The 21,319-nt window shown below is 43.3% G+C and overlaps 1 protein-coding gene across 1 annotated transcript; it reads left to right on the top strand.

Moving 5' to 3' along the window:
• The first annotated feature begins 573 nt into the window (after positions 1-573).
• On the top strand, positions 574-20,248 carry neto2a (neuropilin (NRP) and tolloid (TLL)-like 2a). Its single transcript, XM_028402037.1, has 10 exons — positions 574-1,063; positions 5,575-5,631; positions 5,848-5,994; positions 8,117-8,365; positions 8,850-8,897; positions 9,436-9,563; positions 12,419-12,647; positions 16,755-16,868; positions 16,980-17,110; positions 18,546-20,248. The coding sequence occupies exons 1-10, from the start codon at positions 1,054-1,056 to the stop codon at positions 19,272-19,274; spliced, it is 1,842 nt and encodes a 613-aa protein (XP_028257838.1). The 5' UTR covers positions 574-1,053; the 3' UTR covers positions 19,275-20,248.
• The last annotated feature ends 1,071 nt before the right edge of the window (positions 20,249-21,319 follow it).

Genomic DNA, 21,319 nt, shown 5'->3' with positions numbered 1-21,319 from the left:
GGTGCGCTACACGCTGTGTTAAGCTCTGCAGAGAAAGCCATGACAGAACCGGAAACTAGAACATCTAGCCTACAAAATAAAAGCATGGAATAGGAGCCGTCCTCCACAAGCAAAGCTTTAAAGATCTTTTCAAGATATTTACAATAAATATCAAGTTAATATATCAAGATGGATCAATAGTGTCAAATATGGTTTATGTTGTTGTATTTATGTTATGTTTATTGAACATTTTAGCAAAATAAAATGATCTTTTATAACGAATAAGAGCAATTATGGATTTGTGTTTATATGCCCACGTATTCAAACTCATTGTTTTTCCAGCAGTTGATTTAGTTTTTCTTTTGTTTTTAGATCATAAATACACTTATTAATAAACTCTGGTGTTTCTTTTTTTAAAGTTGCAACAAGTTCACCAGTTTATTTTGAAAGCCTTAACCGGAAACGTGCTGTTGGTTGTGTGTGATTTGACGCTGCTCATGAAAAGCCACTCATTGATGTAAGCAGCGCCCACGGCTTAAATGAGCCACGTTCAGGAGCGTTTCTTAGTTCAGACACGGGCGGAGAGCAGACAGAGAAGGACTCTCCTCCTCTGCTCGCTCCGGCTGCTGCTGCTGCTGCTTCTGTCCTCCTCCGTATATGCTCTCCATCCTTCTCTCTCTCTCTCTCTCTCTCTCTCTCTCTCTCTCCATCCGCCTGCGTCTTTTGGATACATTCTCCCATAGCGCGTCAGCCCGGTCTGGATCGGTCCTTTTCCCCCACCACACACACATGTCATCTCCTCCGTGGTCCAAGTGAAAGCTGCAGTAGTGATGCCTGGCTGAAAGGCTCGCAGCAGCGTTCATCTAGCAGCCACACGCAGCGGGATCACCGGAGAGAAGAATAGAAAGGCTTGGTGCTGCGGGCTCCTTGGAGCGCGGCTCTGCGTAATGGATTTACTGTTGTTGGAGAAAAGTTGGATTTTGTGAAGAGCCTCGTGGAATCATGCAATGGAGGGAATAGGAAGGCGTTTCTAGAAAGGTGCTTTTGGGATTTGGAACCACACCGTAAGAGGAGATGCACAGAGGTGAGTAGCAGCACACGGACCGCCCGAGCCTCCGTGGTGCGCACAGAGGTCCGGTACCGGTGGGCATGCAACTAATCGATTCATTTTGAATAAATGTTTTTAATTGTGACATTTTGTATGTTTACCAGAGCTCACTGTAAGTCAGTGGATGTCACCACAAAGCGCTGGCAGCAAAAAATCACGCTTTTCTCATTATTGTGCAAAACGAGGACGCGTTTCTCTGCTGTCTGCTACATCCTTCCTCTGTCTTGGCTCATTTGTCTTATAAGTGCTTCCTTTTTGCTTTATTGGACACATTGGAACCCCCACCAACAGCTCCTCTGCTACCCAGAACTGATCAGAAGATTGGTTCGATCTTCTGAGTTTAATAAAATAAAATAAAATATTATTCTGTAATGGATTTTTAAGGCGCCCAGCTCACCAGCCTATACTCTGATTCATGATGATCATGGACAGCAAAGGTCAAAAAGCCATCGGGAAAACATTCAGTTATTCCAATAATAAGCGTCAGAATCTGTCACAAATACCCTGCAACAGACTGTTATCCATCAATCTGAAAAGCAGCTTTGGTCACAAATGTCCCTCTAAATGTTAACAGAGGCAGATTAACGCTTATCGCGGCGGCTGCTCTATAAATCAGGGTGGATCGCTCCTTCTCTGTGGCGGAGGACGCGCTCCAAGTTTTTTTGGAGCCAGGCGCAGATGTCTCGCGCTCCCTGCACGTATACAGCCTTGCGCCGCGCGTGCTGCTGTTAGAGCGACTCCTGCTCCGCTCGAGCCACACTACTGTCTCGCGCCATCAACACCTGAGGCACGCGCGGCGGCGCACGGCTGCGATGAGTCTTGATGTGTGCAGCGAGGCGGTGTGGACGCTTTGGTGGCAGATCACCGCAGCAGCAATGTGTGGATAGATAGATAGATAGATAGATAGATAGATAGATAGATAGATAGATAGATAGATAGATAGATAGATAGATAGATAGATAGATAGATAGATAGATAGATAGATAGATAGATAGATAATCCCATATTTAAGGGCCTCAGCAGGACAATGTTTCAGCTTGGTGCCCATTTGTACTAATTATGTGCACACTCCTCCTGGGTGTGCCGCAGGACACACACACCCACAGCTGTGGCAAATTGGGACAATTATCAGACCAGTCTACAAAAACACAGCCCAGATTTTCATTCAGCGTTAGTCTTACATGTGCATTTGATCTGAGTCTGTGCTCCTATAGCTTTGCCTCTCTGATCTGATATGTGTGTTGGGGGGGGGGGGTTGTTCTGGGAAGCAATTTTCTCCATGCCCTGGTGGCACCTGACCTTCATGATGCAATGGTGCCAGAATGCTGTGTTCCAAGACGGCGACCACATGGACAGCTATCAGAAGCCAACGTACGCCTGGAAAATGTGCAATACGTATGTCTGTCTGTACTCAGCCAAAACCAGAGAGGTTCTGCTCATGGCTAGAGCACGTCCAGTAGGTTAGCCATATGTCACTCAGGTGGAGCTGGAGCAGAGGATTCCCGGCCTTGGATCCACTTGCTTTTGTGACAGTTGACAGTTTCCACTGTTTATCTCCAACATTACCAACAACTTGCACAGTCGACTCGGCTTTATCAGTGGATGTACATAAAGGAAAAGTTTGCCAGTGATCGTTCACCGCCAGTTAATCCCAGAAAAGGAACCTCACCTAGCACCGCCCCAGTCCTCTCACTCTTGAAAAGCCTGCTGTTCAGACAGCGTGACGGAGCTGACAGCTGTTCTGGGAGTTGTAGGTTACCAGCACCTCATCTGGATCACTTTGCCTCTACATGCACAGCTTGTTGGATGACCTCACAAATAAAACACCATTGACATAATGGATCACTGAATGGATCCAAAGCAGCATTTCAGAACCTTTAAAGAAGCCTTCAGGAAAGCTCCCTGGTTGGAAACTTCTCGCTGCTTACCATGTAGCTCTCATAGCAGGGTGATGCCGAGAGGGACAGTTACTGAGAAATCTCACAAGCCGTGCTCAGGGTTTACTATATTTACTTGTATGCTGCTATGACAACCAACCAAACAGCTGTTTTAAAAATGTTAATTTATGTATGGAGAAAGTGCCGTAGGATCACAGTGCTGGATTAATGCCAAACACTCCTGATGGCCAGTGTGTGTGTGAGACAATCTGAAACTCTTTTGTTTCTATTGCATGTTTTCCAGTTCAGCTTGTTTATTGTTTATGAAGGCCTATAAAACTAGAAACTTAAACTAGAATTTAGTTTAAAAATATTTATTTATAGGTTTATAAAAAAACAGAATGTTAGATCTTTACAAGAACACACTGAATGACAGAAATAATGTGCAATTTCCGATTAGACGGCCCAATGTGCAGGAGTGTGTTCAGCCGCCGTCACATAGCTGTGAGCTGTGGAGTGTTACATGTGGAAAATGAGCTCCGTGGTCTCTGTGTCATGGAGGTGGGTGTGTGGATGGATGGTCTGTGATGGAGGAGCGGGTTTGTTCAGTGACCTGCTCTGCTCTGACTCAAACGTATCCAGGGTTTTGACCAACGGTACTTCCATCCTTGTAAATGAGTTTATTGATCCAGCTGGCACCCCTGGCACTGGCACCACTCCCACTGCAGATCACAGATCACAGTGATTCTTCCTTTAACTTTAACTTTATTTCTCCTTTATATGCTTCTTTTTAGTGGTTTTACTGCAATGAAATCTCTTATTAAATGTTTAGTTACTTATTTGTAGCTGGTGTGTATTTGTAATTTACATCAAATTGACCTAATTAAGGCCATGATTACTATTTAGGGCAATAGGGCTGTTTGTGTGACTGAGGCCATTGGTAGGCTTTTATTTATGTTTAGCTTCACTGAACTAAGTGTTGTTTAAAGAGTAACATAATGTTTTAAGAGCCCATCGACTGACTTTTTCTTTAATCTGTTAAAATGATCCTTCTTCGCCCATCTTGGATGCGCTCACGAGTCTTCCTCCTAATGGTGAAGTGACAGTGGCTGCAACTCCAGTTTGTGATTTATTTATATTGGTACAAGTGCCGGGATAAATTATGTAACTTGATAAGCTTGAGACGCACTTTGTCATTTTCAAAGGTAAAACCATCCTAAAAGCTATTTTTATTTTAAAAAATGTTAATATTCCTAACAAAAAAAAGGTTGAGATGGAAGAAGCTGCAGTTCACGCTGTTCCTGTCATAACTCAAATTTAGACGCAGGCATGTCATGTGAAAAAAAAAAAATGTTGAATCTGGGTGGTCTGGTTTTTCAAATATGCCTGTGGTACTTCATACTCCCACCTACTTGATTACAAGATAAAGGAGATAGAAGTAATGAGGATCTTGGTGCCTGGAGGCCATGTCTGCATTTCAGAGCGAGTCCATTCAAAAAGATTCAAACATAAATGCTCTCTGGTGCAGCTGTTTCATAGCTTATGTTAGCATTCTTCTTCATTATGACTCTCTCTCTCTGTTCTCCATCCTTCCTTCCTTCCTGGGTGCCGTTATGCAACGTGCCAGGCTCATGCTCGCTCTCTAATTCGATGTGAGCAGGCCAACCTATTATGAACTCTGTGGGGATCAGGTCTATGACGGCTTATCGGAGCAAGACAGTGTCAGAAGCTGTAACATGCTCGCCCTCAGTGCAGATATCATTGTAGAGCATAACATATTTCATTTATTGTGTGTGTAGCCCTGCCCTGGCCAGACGCCTGTCTTCTCATCAGTGCTGTAATCCTGTTTTTTTCTGCTAATACTTTGTGTGTTTGGTGCCCAGAGGCTGCAGATTAGTAGGTTAGAGTCCCAAGCTTTGAATGAGAGTTGATGGTTCGAAACTTCTGCTGCCAATAATTCTACTGTTAAGCTATAATCAATGATATGTTTAGCTCCGATAATCCTGACATATACATTAATCTTAGCAGTGCTTTTACTGCATGCACATACATACAGGTATATCACCTGCTAGCAGTCTTTTCAGTGCCAAAGCGTACACTGCAGTCACTTTTTTGCTTTGTAGTTGAATGTAGCTCTTCAGTTCTTCAATTTTCTCAGTCAAATTCTCAGATTATTGCTGTTTTTTGAAAGCAGATGCAGCTCTGCGTTTCACTGATGTATTCAGCATTCAGGCATTCATTCTCCACATCTCCAGCACTCAGTATCTCTTAAAGTGTCTTTTATTTACACAATGATTCATCCCGTCCTTTTTATGGCTGTTTTTCTATTGACGAGGTTGTTATTGTGTCCTGTGCATACAGTAGTATTATAGAGACAGCGCCCACACACCATCTCATTACGGTTCCTCGCACAGCTCCTCTTTTCCTTGCTCAGCAGCAGCACTTCCATCAGATATTTACTTAAAAATGGCATCGATCTCTGTCGTACTTGCTATTCATCAAGGGCAGGTGAAATCAATACGGCAGCATATACTCATTCTCAGTGATTTCCATTTTAACATGCAGCATCATGTCACCTGTGGCTAATGCATCATATCTGTGTTTTTACAGCGTGGATACTCTTCTTTCTAATAGAAGAGGGTTTCGCTCTGGCACAGAGAACTAAAGGTAAGTTCTTTCACATGTATTGAACCAGTCAGGAAGGAAGGAGGGGGTCTTATCTCTGCATGTATCATGGGACAAAGGAGTCTTTTTCTTAATTTCTTAATTTTCTCTTTATCCCCCTGTCTGCCTTTTTTTCAATCATTTCCTCATTGATCCCCTCCTCCCCCCTGACACATTAACCCATGTGTCCCCCTCCTCTCTCTGCCTTTCTGTTTCCAGATTCCCAGCAGACCGAACATGGCGACCAGAGCCCTAACCAGAACGAATGCGGCACGTGGGTGCGCAACATCAACGGCGGAGTGTTCATGTCGCCAAACTACCCCAATACCTACCCTCCCAACAAGGAGTGTGTTTACATCCTGGAAGGTAAAGGCTGGTCCTTTCACACCTGAATTGCTTCACCCTCAGATCAGCTGACACACTTTCCTGCCTTTCAGCATATTGCCTCCTTCTGTGAATGTCATTAGTCTGACTGACATTGTTTTATATAACCTCGCCCCTATCTGATTTTTCTGTTCCTCCGCTGGCAGGCAATCAGCCTGACATTTTCCGAATGAGCCATCCCCAGTTTGTTTCCCTGCGCAGACACAAACCCCTTTTGAAAATGATGGAGAGCGGCGCATTGTGGGTAGTCTGTGACTTCTGGCCTAATCAGTAGTAGTGCCATGTTCATCTGTATTGTGTGCCAAAAGATTCAGCTATTGAAGGAAACATAAAAGAAATGAACATCTGCTACACAATTCGGCTTTGGTGGCATATCAATGAATTGTAAGCGTCCTTGTCAGCTTTAGTGTTTACCAGAAATATCACATCCATCAGTGGTTTGGTGGCCCGTCGCGCGGGGGGGAAAACATAATGGAAAGCGTCATTAGTGGCTGTATAGGAGATGAGGTCTGGGATATTGGTTGATGTGATTTCCAAATTGATGAACTGTTTGTCCGTGAAGTTACAGTACAGCCTTTCTCTCAGATGAGCTGTGAGTTAAGTGGTACTTTTCAGGGAAACGGATTATGGCTCAAGTGCTCCCCCTGTGGACAAAGACTAGGACAATTGTTGATGAATAAGCCGTGACTCCATCAGCGGCAGCCCACTGGTGTGTGCAAGTGGGTCTGGGACACCACAGATGGAACCTATCATTTGCTATTATTAGGTCGTGAATGGCCTTAGTCATTTTCACATCCGAGCTATGCTTGAGCCTTTTTATTCAGCTTCTCACAGAGACAGACAGAGAGGCCACACGTTTCGGTATAAGAGCTAATCAGATAGCTTTGTAATCATAATTTGTGGGTTAGTGATGCTCATTGATTGTGTCACGTCCCAGAGTTCATCATCTCAATAGATGGACTGATTATACATTTTGCTCTTTTTGTATCAAGCTGTGCCACATGTGAATGTGAATGTGTGTGTGTGTTGGAAAATGAGACTCAACACACCAGGGAACTGACACACACATAGCAGGAAGTGCAGGCATACAAGCTGCTCACTCAAGCAGAAAGGGAGTACATTCATACAGAGAGAGAAGGATCGGTATTATTTGACTTCATTTGCACACACTGCTATTCACATGTACCAGCCCTGACCTCGCTTCTTTTTTTTGTTTTTTTTTGTCCTCTCTTTTCGGGGACATGCTTAGCTTCCTCCAGCCTGAGATGATTCAGACCCCACCCCCTCACTCTCTTCATCTTTATTTAGTATGATTCATCTCCCTAGGCAGGCATGAATTGCTCTTGCAAAAACATTACCTCTCTGTATGTGTGGAGCTGTAATGGTATTAATGCACTGTGTCCATTCTGTATTTACACAATCATGTGGATTTGCATGACAGATGAACTTATGAACTGCAGCTTATGCTGTGATGGCAATGTTCATGCAGTCAGAGGCAGACAGCAATGCTGACTTGTCAGGCTGTCTAGGCTCGTGTGAGTGCTGTGTGTTCAAATAACTGTGTGTATTATGCGTGCAGTGTGCGTGCAGTGTTTGAAAGAAAATTATGGGCCTGTTCTGTTCTCTCATGCTTCAGAAATTGGCTTATGATGTTGTTTACCACGACTGGAAGGCACAAACCAAATCAAAAACAACAACAAGTGGAGTACATTTTACTCTTGGTGATCATTGTTTTTACCAAGTTTGAATTTAATGAAGTGCAATGTGTGTTATTTTATTGGGTTCAAGCTGTGATTTCGGTCATGGTTGTTTGAATTTGAGTCGAGAGGCAGTAGACCTTCCAACCTTTTCATGTGAAGTGGACATCCTCTGTGTTCACATGCTTCATTAGTTATGGCAGGAGGTCCTCATTGAGTCCTCATTCAATCTGTAGTAGCATGAATCTAAGTTTGAGGCAAAGTTTGGGAGCTCAACTTCAACATCCAGATTAACCATTTGCCTCTGCTTTTTGATTTATTCCTTTGTCCTTCAAAAAGCAAATTTTAATTTCCTCCTTTTCATGGATTTTCTCCCTTTGTTTCATTTCCCTTCCTGTTTGCCAAAGCTCTCCCCAGACAGAGGATTCAGCTGGCTTTTGATAAGAATTACTACATCGAACCGTCGTTCGAGTGCCGCTTTGATCACATCGAAATACGTGACGGGCCTTTTGGCTTCTCGCCGCTCATCGACCGCTTCTGCGGAGGGAAGAACCCGGGCATCGTCACGTCAACGGGACGCTTCATGTGGATCAAGTTCACCAGTGACGAGGAGCTGGAAGGCCTCGGTTTCCGCATCAAGTACACCTTCATTGCAGGTGGAGACAACCAAATCGTATTTATGTTGTTGGATCCATGACACGTCTGACTGTGAAAATGTCTGTACACATCAAAGGTTTGCAGTAAGATCCGTGGAGAACAGGATCTGAGCTCTTACAAAGAACTGCCATATCATAAATCTGATCTCAGTGTTTGTTACATTGTTGTTTGTGTTCATTACCAGTAGGAGATGACAGAATGAATGGCTGAATATCCAGAGGGTCACCAGAGGGGGGTTTCAGTTTTTCTAAACATCACAAGACTCATTTCACCAGACACAAGTTGAACATCAGGGCCTCTGAAATCTAAACCCAATGTGCCTGGAAATCAGTGTCTCCCATCAGACGGCAGATATTACCTTCAAACAGACCCCTTTCTGCTTTATCTGGCCTGCCTTAATGGGATCTTATCTTGTGTTCCCTGCTTACCTATTTCTTCTGTGTGGATTGAGAGTAATGTGCCTCCCAAATCTTATCATTTCAGACCCTGATTTCCATCTGCACGTGGGCGGACTGCTAAACCCCATCCCAGGTAAGCTCTTCAGTATTCCGCAGGTTTGTGTAGGATCCTTTTTGAAGATCTCCTCTTGTGCTCAGAAGCTTACCGGGGGCTATCTGTGGGTCTGACGTGAATGCTGAATGTGCAAATGTACCTTGACAAGTGCACAATTGTATATGAAGTGAAAGGATGTAGGAACACACACACACACACAAGTGCAGATATGAACACATGAAGGAACACACACCACACCTCTTTTATCTCGCTCTTCTCCTCACTGTCTTTCTTCCTTTGTTCCTCTGTCTTCCTATTGTCCTTTGTCCTAATCCTCTATACTCACTTCAATTCAACCTCAAATCCTTTTCACTTCTTAATAAAATCCATCATCTTTCCCTCTCATAATGATGCTTTTCCTCTTTCTTCTCCTGTTCTACCTATTTCCTCCACTATTTTGTTTCCTAATGCACCTCCATGTGACCTCTTTTTCAACTTCTTTATGCTTTATCCTTCTCTTTTTCCTTTCCCTCTGCACCACATTCCTTCCTCTCTCTCTCTCTCTCTCTCTCTGCAGACTGTCAGTTTGAAATCGGTGGATGGGACGGCATTATTCGCTCCAGTCAGGTGGATGAGGAAGAGCGAGTGAAGCCTGGTGATGCTCTGGACTGTATCTGGACCATCAGGGCTCCTCCTCATTCTAAGGTCAGTGATGATGTGCCATGCATCTCTTTAACCACCTTCAACCTGTTTATGGTGCTTTCAAACCTCTTTACAACTTATATATAGCCACATGTATCTGGAAATACTTTATTAATATAGCTACATCAACAGTCTGGGTGCGTTTTGGGTGTTTTGATCAAAGTCAAAGTATAATTCTAGTGCACCTGCACTGTTACTGCATAGACTCTACTACACCTGCATAGTGAGACCTGTAGCCATTAAATTTTATTTGTATGGTGCCTTTTAAAATCAAAATTGTCTGTATGGCACTTAAAGCACAGAGCCTGACCACTGAGCAGCCAGTTAAGGCAACAGTGGCAAAAAATAAAAAATAAAAAAACTTCCCTTTAACAGGAGGAAACCTTGAGCAGGACCTGACTCATAAGTATGAGAGGCTGTCAGGGACATTATTCAGAATTACCTCTCACACACACACTGCTGAAATGCTCTCACACAAGTAAGGTTTGAATATTTCAGTAGTGTGTGTGAGAGGTAATCCTATTGTATTGTTGGATAAATGTACTAGTATTGTAAAGATAGGTTAGACAGTAAACAATGGGCTGCAGGTCAACATGCAGCTCTGAAGATAAAAAAGAGAGAGAGAGAGAAGCATAAAACAACAGGAGAGAGGACACAGTTAATAACGTAACATACTGGATGTTACATATTTAAAAAATGAGCTGGGAGCGGAGTGGAGGAGAGACCCTGACTGTGCACAAAGCACACATCCTGGACATCTGTCCAATAAATATAAATTCTACATCTGCTTACTGTCATCCGCACTGTTATGAAAACAGCAGGCGTTTTATTTCTCTGTTTACCCAAACATAAGTACAATGTCAGTAAAGTTCAATGTTACACCAGCAACAAATGCACAGCAGATCACTATTAAAATGTTTGTTACACAACAATAATTAGTTTCCATTTGCTGTGTGCCTTTACATCATGCTAACGTGGGAGGCTAGGCACTTAGGAGGGAGTATAATTTGCCAGAGTTCTTTCTTTGGGATTGTCACAGGCAGTTAAAATGGGTGGAGATGCTATGTAATAATCTCTTCTCATTATAGATAATATCAAGTGATTTAACACTCCTACATTTCTCACACATAGAATCTTTCAGGTGGAACAAATTATTCAAGGATGTTTATACATCTCATCAAAAAACAAAACTGCTGTGACACTGAAGGATGTTGTTACTCATCCTGCTCAGTGGAATATAAAAACACTAATGCTCCGTTCACACCTCGGCTCAGATTATTTATTTAGATCGCTAATGTTTTCTAATGAATCTAAACACCAAAATAACCGTGTGGATGATTCTGAGCTGAACCATATGAACAGAAACACATCTCAACACCTGCAGTCAGTCCCAGAATAGATCTGAATAGTCATCTGGGAAAGAAAAGAAAAAAAAGAGGTAATTTAGAATTTTTCCATGAAGGCTTGCAAAAGTGCACAGAGCTGAAGCAGTGGCGGCGCTCAGAATACAAACAAGAAATGAAACTGCTCAGAATTTCTGATAAGGTGTGAAGAAAGTCACCCTGTGTATCATTGTACTCTCCTTTCTGTCAGTACGGTTGATCCAGGGCTTCACCTTAACAGCAGTCTGTCTTGACGACAGTATTTATGGTAGTGAAGAACTCCAGCTAATAGATTTGTTCCCAATTTTTCCGTCGTCGCCTTTAAAATACCTTTCTGACATGGAAAACAATCAAGCATACATGTCAGTCTGATGCATGTCAGCCTGTGAGTGTTCTTGTATTGTGTTGGTAATTTAATACACAGTATGAGCTGTGTGTGACTGCGCAGCATGGGAAAAGGCAGTGAAGGCAAGATTTATTTAAAAAATATACGGCCTTGGAGATCCTTGAGTATATTTTAAAAGTCAAGCCCAGTGAGTATAGTTCAGATATTTATGACTACATATCAAAAAAATCTCATTGAAATCACAACCATGACCTGGGTAGCCTTGATTCATTGCTGCCCTGCCTCCTCCCCCTCCCTCTAAATGAGTCATCCACACTCCTGCGCTGCTCAGTGGCCACAATATACCCATGTACGCACACCTAATTGAGTACAAAACGGGAAATTATGTAATATACTGTCACATACAATTGCTCACACACATTATAAGCGTATATACATACAGTGCAAAGAATATTTTATGCCTGTGTAAACATTCATGTATGACTCACGCACACACACACACACAATTGCAGTCCCCTGCAGTCATTTCACTAGCCCAGCATGTGCAGCAGTGAAGATGATCTGAATTTAGCAGTTTGCAAGTCAGACGTTAGGTCAGTGAAGCTGAAGGAACAGAGCGGCGGCGTCACTGATGCCCGCTCACAGGTGTTGAGGGCTGAATGTGCTGAAGCTCTTGTCTGCTGCGATCAACATTTTTTTTCATGATGTGCCTTTAGGGCTCTTCAAAAAGCATTTTTAGACCTGTAATATTGTATGAATGTGTATAAATGATGCAACAAATGATGCCTGAATTGCTGCAGCTTAGGTTATGATGTTGCTCCTTCTGCCTCACTGTCATGGCTTAATGGGGTAGTTAAAAAACATTTCTGACAAGCACCTGTCAAACTCAAAAATAGCTTTTTTTTACTCTCAGGCCTGACTTGTTTGGGGCTCACTAGCTTCCATCCCTGCAGCGTTCTCTGAGGAGTATGAGCAGGCTGGATATGAGTGTATCACCACTGCATATTTTGTCAAGCTTCTGCTCACATAGAAAGTTGATGATGGTTTATCAGCTGTGAGGTGAAGCGATGATCTGCTGTGGATGTTGTTTGCCTCTCAGTTTGATTTAATTGTCCCACCTCTGTTTGCAGATCTACCTGCGCTTCATGGAATACCAGATGGAGCACTCCAACGAGTGCAAGAAGAACTTTGTGGCCGTGTACGACGGCAGCAGCGCCATCGAGAACCTCAAGGCCAAGTTCTGCAGCACGGTGGCCAATGACATCATGCTGGATAGCGGCGTGGGAGTGGTGCGGATGTGGGCGGACGAGAAGAGCCGACTCAGCCGCTTCCGCATGCTCTTCACCTCATTTACTGACCGTGAGTGCCATTTATTTTTCACAACTCAGGCCTTGTGGGATACATTTTCTTATCATGTTTCACTATATATTTATGTCAAATCACGCTAGTGTCACTTTTCCTACAAAGACAAACACTATGTGTTACATCAGCTATTAGCGTTTGGCCTGAGTATGCCGTGATGTGCTGTGAGATCACTGATAGACAAAATGCAGTTCTAATTTACTTCTAATGACTCTGAAACTATTTTTACTTAACTGTAACACCCAGAACCTGCTACATTATCCACCCACACACTTAAACAGACACACGAACTGCTGATTTATGAGGTCCTGCTTTCTATTTGCATCAGTAGTCACCAGCAGACGCTGAAGTGCCATTTCAGCGAAGAAGGCTAATTACACTCTGCCATGTTTTGGAGCACAGATATGAGAAAACCAATTATTTACTCCAGCATTGTTTATTTATTTATTTATTTATTTTGAAATAACTAAAAAGCATCAAATCATTTCTGGATATGCATGTCACAGCATCACACTGTGCTGATAATAGGTCACTTACAGCAGGAAAATGGAAACTGATTTAGCTATTTTTTTTTTAAGAAAAGAGTAGGTTAATGGATCTACTGGACATAATTACACATTTTGCATCATTCTTTTTAAATGGACAAGGCAACGTTTGAAGAAACACTGTGAATGGTTGCACATCAAGTACCAGAAATTGCCATCTAGAAAACAACTTTTTTTTTTGCTAGCACACTGTAATATTTTCATTAAATGCCTGAATAGACTGAGATATTAATTGCTACATTCTCCTGCGCACTCTCCCAAACCCTGGGTGAATGCTAATGTTGTTTTCATCAGCAAAGCCATAACCATTGCAGTCAGAATGTAATGGCTTTTAAATTTAGCTGCAAGGGAGTTCTTTTTTTTTTTTTTTTTAACTCAGAGAGTCCTTAAGACCATTTGGATCCTCATTAATTCTGATCACACAGTTCATCTCGGAGAAGTCTGAAGAATGCTCCCAAACTTTATTTAGTCGGAGTCAGCGAAGGATCACAGTGTACTCAGAGGTCAGAGGCAGCCATTAATCTTTGTCACTCAAAGACCAAGATGAGTTTTGCCTTTCGCACTCAGTCATTCTAAATATGTTTTAATCTTTCAGCAGAAGACATGTAAAGCAGGCGCATTAAGAGCTGAGTGCATACATTAGATGTGAGCTGTGAGGGTAAGAGGGTGATGCGTTGGTGACACCCTGTGAGAAGCTACATTTTGAAGGCGGGAGAAACATAATCGGTTTGGATGTGACGTGTAGGGAGGAGCGACCTCCACCGCAGGCTCACGGGGAGATGGATGCTGAGGACACTCCAACACACGCACGCTCTTTTCACTTATACATGCGCATATATATGTGCCTGTGTCAAACTCATTTAGCCCGGAGGCAAAAGGAATCAGGCAGGGACAGGGAGGTGGAGGCTCAGAGCCCTCATCACAGTGGACTTTTGAGCAGGGGGTGAAGCTGGTGGAGCAAACCACAGTCTGTCTTCAGCTTTGATAAAGACTCAGAGTACGTTTGTGTGTGTGTGTGTGTGTGTGCATGCGTGTGTGTGTGTGTGTGCATGCAGCTGCCACACATGTTAGAAAGGGAATGGTTCAGAGTAGTGAAGAGGCAGACAGAGGTTAAATACTATGCTGTACTGTAAGGAGCAGGCTTTATCTGCCATTTTGGAAGCAGCCATGATGGTGACATTTTCTGACCACGATGTTATTTTGATACAATTGGGGAAAACAGTGTTTTTTTTTTACTTTACTTGATAATTCCTTGTTGGTTCCATCTACCTAATTCTGTCAAGAGGAAGATTGGACACAAAAGCAGGCTCAAATTCAGTAGTGAGTCAGTTCCTTTAACAGGGCTTGGTAGGGGGTCCAACAAGGCAACCGTACAAATGGAGCCAGCAACTCGTGGTCAAAGTCCCATCCAAGGTTTAAATCACAGAAAGGCAGTCCGACCAAGCAACAGTACAGCAATGGTAAGGCAATCTCTAGAATCGGGAGGCAAGCAGAGGTTAAGGTCCAAGGCAAAAAACACAGGCAGAGGTATGAAGGGAGCAGGCTAAGTCAAACCCAAGGAAGTAACTGGAGAAATAATCGCCAGAACACTCGAAGACCCTGTTTACACATACATGGTTATCTGTAAAAACAAAGACTTTTCCCTTCGTTTGCACCTTTTACTTACACATAAACAGTTTTTGCCTCTCAAAATGATTCTTTCTAAAAATTCCGGCAAAAGTGGAGATTTTGGAAAATGCCGTATTCGTGTTCCAATGTGAACTTGGAGTTTGCGGCAGTCTGCACGTCAGTTTGTGCGACTTTTTTGTGTTGTACCTCTAATGGAAGCATTCCGGGTAGCGTTTGCATTTCTGTTGGTGTCAGCACTTTTTACATGTTTGCATTTGCAAATACAGCTCCTCTTACTGTGTAGAGGAGCAGAGACATGTTAGGTCTCCATGTTCAGCAACTTTGGAACAACTTCTGACACAAAGAGCCAGACTGCATCGATGAGTCTTCTGATTGGCTTTCTTGGCTTTCTTCTTTTTCCTACACTGCCACCTACAGGTCGGGCTTAGTCATGACGGCTCTTGGGAGGGTATTTATGCTGGTTAATGTAAACGGAAACTTTTTTGAAAACTACGATGTGTGCACAATGTTATTTTGGAAAATGGAGGGAAGAAAATATTAGTTTTTCAAAATACCTGGCTATGTGTAACCGGGGGTGTAAGACACAAGACGATCTGGCAAAACAGTGAGGAAAGACATAGACATTAAATGAACCAGGGCAGGGGAGACAACGAGACACAGGTGAAACACATTAGGGCGGGGCAGGTAATCAGCAGGAGGAGGGAGCACACGAGGAGGGGAAGACGTAAAACAAGAGGAGAGTTAAGGACCATCAAAATAAAACAGGAAATCAACTTTTCAAAATAAAAGTACACAGCTACCAGATGGAGACCTGACAAATTCTGTTTATTTGATCAATACTGGTGCATACTGGTGCATTTTAGGTTGGACTTTGTTATGGATAATGGATGTTTGGGGAGATACCCAGCTCTGTGGTGGTGTTATTCATCAATCTGTCGAGATCATGTCATGGATCTTATCGAGGGTCTCCTGAGTGGTGATGATGATGGACCCTCTAGGATGAAGGTCATTATTTGGACTCTAAATTCCTCATCCCGTGTCTTCTTCATCCTGTAAGAGGGAGTCACTGGCATCAAATGTACAATAACTGAATAGCCACTCAAACAATTGCCACAATCTCATCCATCACCCCTCCAGCATGGTTAGAATGTTAGAACCGCTTATTGTTTAACCAGTGCCTACCTGCTGCACATTTTTCCAGGCCCTGAAAAAAAGAAAAAATGACACTCTATATGGCGTAGCTGCTTTTCAGCCGGCAGGCTTCACTTGGCAGGTACTCTAAGAGTCAGCTTTTGCTGCAGTCCTGGACTGTCTCTAACAATACACAGGCGTCTGCACCTTCTCTCAGCCTTGCAACCCTTCCTCCTGACTGGCAGTGCATCGATCTCCTGAGCCCAGCAGCCAGCATCAATTACCAGTCATCTCTGTCTCTGCCATCATCGCGTTCATACGCTAACAGTCACTTTAATGTGCTGCGTCTCACGGCACCTGCTTGACCACCTGCACCCCATGATGAACTGAAACCGTTTCAAACACCCCCACCCCCACCCCTGCCTTTCTCTTCATCTGCAATCCCCTTCAGTTGCTCCTAGTTTTTCTCCCTTCCAGGTCCCCTCCCTCACCCCTTCTCTCCCCCTCTGTCTCCTGCTCCTTAGACTCCCTTGACATGAAAGCTGCAGTTCAGTGAAGCTGCCATCTCCTCCCCTCATCACCCCCCTGATGTTGTGTCTGTAGGAAATGATGATGTATGGCCATGTGTGCGCTGTCTTCATCAGAACCTCTAGTGTTTATAAAAGAATATTTTATCTTGTATTATTTGGCCTCTGCACAATTGTTTTATTGTTATTATCAACAAAACAGTTTCTGGTTCTTTTCACAGTCTTTTTTTTCTAAATTCCATTGTCTCTGTGTATTGTCTTTTTCCCTGCAGCTCCCTGTACAACCAACACATTCTTCTGCCACAGCAACATGTGTATTAACAACTCTCTGGTGTGCAATGGGATTCAGAACTGTGTCTACCCATGGGATGAAAACCACTGCAAAGGTGATCATCATCTTTCCGCCCACTGCATCCAGCTGACTGTCTCTGTGCCGTTACTTATTTATTTATTTTTCCTTGCACCCTCACCTTTCTCGTTCTTTTCCCCCCCTCCAGAGAAACGAACTAAGGGCCTCTTCCATCAGATCACTAAGACCCACGGCACCGTTATTGGTGTCTCGTCGGGCATAGTTCTTGTTCTTCTTATCATCTCCATCCTGGTCCAGATGAAGCAGCCGAGAAAAAAGGTAACCTGTAATCTGTCATTCGAGGTTTTTGGTTGACCTTTTTGCTTGAGTTTTATAGTTTGTTTTTTGGTTTACCCACATTCTGTTAATGCTCTGAAACCATTTTTTTTAACTTCACTCTTATTCCTCGCTATTTCCAGAAGATACTAAATAAGTATTTCTTTATGGATGTCTTGAGGTGGGTGAGGAAATTGGTGTCTCTGACTCTGTAATGGATTTCTCCCTGAGCAGTTTGCAAAATGCTAACTCTGGATGGGAGTGCTGTATTTTTGACACAGAGGAGCTCATGTTTGAGATAAAGAGGACTGTTGTGTATTCAGATGATTGTTCATTCACACAAATAAATGGTGCCAAACTTAAAAAAAACAAATGTGCAAGACACAAACTGTTCTCGCAGGTTGCTTGACTGGCTCTCACCATATTAGACTTTCAAAGCTCCCACACATGGGATCTTTATCTGAAGAAAAACAACAGTCAATAAATCTTTCTTTAATCCATTTTGTGTGATACAAAGAGACTCTAACCAACAAAATAAGTGCTGAGCCAGTCTGACCTCACCAGAAAATGACAGCAGTGGTTGGATTTTGTTATTTAAAACCCTCTTGCGGTCTCAATCGTATCTTTACTAAACATAACCTGGTAGTTTCAATGCCTAAATCTGAACAATCAATGTCTGAAAATGAAAGTAAAGCGTCATCTGTGTGTGAGAAGACATGTTGCCTTGGACATTGTTGCTGGATGTCCCGATCAGGTTTTTTTGCCCTCGAGTCCGAGTCATTTGATTTTGAGTATCTGCCGATACCGAGTCCTGATCCAATACTTTTAGGGTTCTCTACAAAGGCGACAGGCAGCTCACTCATTGCGATCATTTGTGCTATCTTGGCTGTCCTGCGCCTTCACACTGTCAAAGGGCATTTTTTTCCTCTCCTCCTTGTGTGTGTGTGTGACACTCGCCGCACCAACTACCACAATACTTCAAACTGCCCAAAACGCATTGCAGCACACTATAAACACAAAATTTTGCAAAGCAGCTCACCCGTGTCTTGAACCCAGGTCCTCTCACACCCAAAGCAACAACCATACCCCTAGACTACGTGCCAGAGAACCATTGATAACCCTAATAAATATATATCTGAGTCCTGATCGGGAGGTAACGCCTGATTTCGAGTCTGAAACTACGTCATCATATCCGATTTCTGATCACATGATCGGATCTGGACATCCCTAGTAAGAATCTGTATTTTATGATAGTTGGAAGCAACATGTGCATCAGACAGGCATCAAAACTACTTGGTTAGGTTTAGGTAAAGATCATTGGATCATTTCTGTTGATGACGAGCTGATTGAAAATGTTTTGTTTTGATACACATCACTGTGGAAATGTCATGTCATCTCATTACTCCAGCGTATCTGAACAGATCTTTCTCTTTCTAAGGTTGTAGCTCGGCGTCCTGGTGTTTTCAACAAGGCCGGATTCCAGGAGGTTTTCGACCCGCCCCACTACGAGCTCTTCTCCCTGCGTGACAAGGAGATATCCTCAGACTTAGCGGACCTCTCTGAGGAGCTTGACAGCTTCCACAAGCTGCGGCGCTCCTCCACCATGTCCCGCTGCGTCCACGAGCACCACTGCGGCTCGCAAGCCTCTGTGGCCACGGGCGGCGGCAGCATGAAGCACAGCCGCACCACCCTGAGCTCCATGGAGCTGTCCTACCACAACGACTTCTCCAAGCCACCGCCCATGAAGACGTTCAACTCCACGGCCAGCTACAAGAAGAGCTGCTACGGCTACAAGCAGCACTCACAGACTCACGACTGCGACCAGCAGGTCATCGAAGACCACATCACTGAGGAGATCCCGTGCGAGATTTACGGGCGCGGCGCAGGAGGAGCCACGGGTGGAGGAGCAATGGGAGGAATGGGGGGGGTGTCAGGGATCGCGGGAGGAGGAATCGGTGGAGCGGTGGGGATTACAGGAGGAGTGGCGATGGGTGGTGGGATGGGTATGGGGGGAGGAGTTAGCATGGCAGGGCCTAGTGGCATCGCTGGAGGTATCGGCGGTGGGATGGCAGGAGCCTGCGGAACCCTGAGTGTCCGTGGCAACAGCGCCCGTAACAGCACCACCATAGTTGACCCACAGCAGCGCTCTATGTCCATGGACTTCTAAGGAGGGAGGGAAAGGGAAAGGAAGGGAGTGCAGGCCCAGTGAAGGAAGAGAAGACAGGAAGTAACAGTTCCCGCTCTTGCTTCCTCTTCTGCCATTGGTTGTCAGTATTAACAGAATTGTGGGTTGATGCTTTAGGACATTCTCATGTGGAGGTTTGGGAAGAATGAAAGACAAAGAAAAACCAGAAAGAAAAGAAAAAGTGAGGTTCTATTTTTCAGGATGCTGCGGGATTTAGAGTGAATGAAGTGGGGAGACATCACGTCTCTTCTCCTGTCTTCAAATCTGTCCTTCCATCCATCAGAGACTATAGTCACCACGGTGGTCTCACATGCAGACTTCTCTCTGTTTGGTTCCAGACTGCGCTGGAGAGATAACTAAAAGAGTTTTTACATCCGTTCACCTGCCATGCACAGATATATGATGTATGATCTGTAGTGCGTCTCCTAATAATTTATTTGAGTCCTTATTTTCGTCGGTGTGCTGTTACTGTTTAAACCGGTATATATCCAGCCTCATCACGACACTCGGCTTTTAACTCCTTTCATCTTTTTCAACCATTCGCTCAGATGATTTGACGAAAGATGACTTTTCCATGACATGTTGCGTTGATGATGAAGATGATGATGAGGATGAGGATGAAATTGCCATTGTCCATAATGATCAATGACATATGATGATGATGTTATATTGCTATAATAATTATGTAGTTTCCATGGTTACCTCACATATACAGAAGGTACACGCTCCGTTTCAGTCTCTTTTCAGGAAGAGCACACGAAGAGACTTGTCTTATTTTAGTAAGAAATACAGGAAAAAAGACTATTTCTGATTCTTGAGTTTTAAAACATAACGAGGAGTCATGGGTATCATTGATATGAAGTGCTTGGATGAGAGACCCGGACTGAATCAAGAGAGCAACCATCCTACACCCCCCCCCCAAATCCTGCTTCCTTTTTAATAGGAGGAAATGTCATTTCCCCATGAATGGAGTGTGTAAAACAAGCACAACCTGTTTCCCCTAAAGTGACAGACATGTAGCCTATATGGGACTCATTTCTGATTTTTAACCACTGGTTGTATAATTTCATTCTGTTGAATTAAATGAGAGCTTACTCACCTCCCTGTGTGTCTGTTCAATGTAAGCAAGGAAGATAAAAAATGTCTCTTCAAGGTAAGATACTCATGTGTTCTGCTTATGCAAAAGCATTTATTCAATAAATTGTGAACCTTGAGTTGAATATTCAGGAGTGATTGCTGACAGATCCCATTTGTTTCATTCTTATTTTTTGGAGTAAAGTTTATTACAGTCTTTGCAGGGTTTTGTCTGTCACTCACTCTCACAGATTCCCCTCACACTTCCCTCTGCTGTCATCATGCATTTGTCCCATCCAAAGCTTAGAGCGCTGTATTAAAATATGTGACCTTCAGTTATATATGGCTGTGCTGACATAGTCCTCTAAAATGCCAAAGCATGCAGTCCAGGAGTCTTAAGACTAAGTCTAATGTGTGATAATGTTGTGCTGAGATGATCAGCCATATATTGATCAGCAGCAGCTTTTACTATACGTCCCTTAAAACAACCAGACATCATTGATCTGTATGAGTTAAACATACTGCTTCTTGGTGTTGTTTACATGCATGTATTTTTACAGCAATAATAATCCCCAAAGGGAATGCTCTAACGTCACAGGAACATCTATGCCATTGTAAAAATGCAGTGCCACCTGCTGGCTGCTCACGTTTTCTTAAATACTTATTTAATACATATCTTGCATATCTCCACATTCCAAACATTGATTCATGAATCTGGCACATAAAATGGACATTTCATATAATATGATTCATTTTTTAAATGTCATAATGAAATAAATTATCTGTCCAATTTATTATTATATATATTATAGATATTCCATGTCTTTTACAGTGCACATGGAAGAGAAAGTGTGAGGTGAGATGTGATGAGAAGTGATAAGATAGTCACATCATTACACCTTATGGCTTTTTTTTTCACTGATGCATTCGCTGACCACACAACAGTGAGGAGG

This window comes from Parambassis ranga, chromosome 3, assembly GCF_900634625.1.
Source record: "Parambassis ranga chromosome 3, fParRan2.1, whole genome shotgun sequence".
In the NCBI taxonomy this organism is placed as follows: domain Eukaryota; kingdom Metazoa; phylum Chordata; class Actinopteri; family Ambassidae; genus Parambassis; species Parambassis ranga.
Note: the sequence above shows the minus strand (reverse complement) of the source record. Positions and strands in the feature narration are given on the sequence as shown.

Excerpts from the sequence above, each read along its gene's own strand:
- neto2a (XM_028402037.1), top strand. Across the intron at positions 8,366-8,849 it reads CAAGTACACCTTCATTGCAG|ACCCTGATTTCCATCTGCAC; the intron begins GTGGAGACAACC and ends TTATCATTTCAG. Across the intron at positions 12,648-16,754 it reads CTTCACCTCATTTACTGACC|CTCCCTGTACAACCAACACA; the intron begins GTGAGTGCCATT and ends TTTTCCCTGCAG.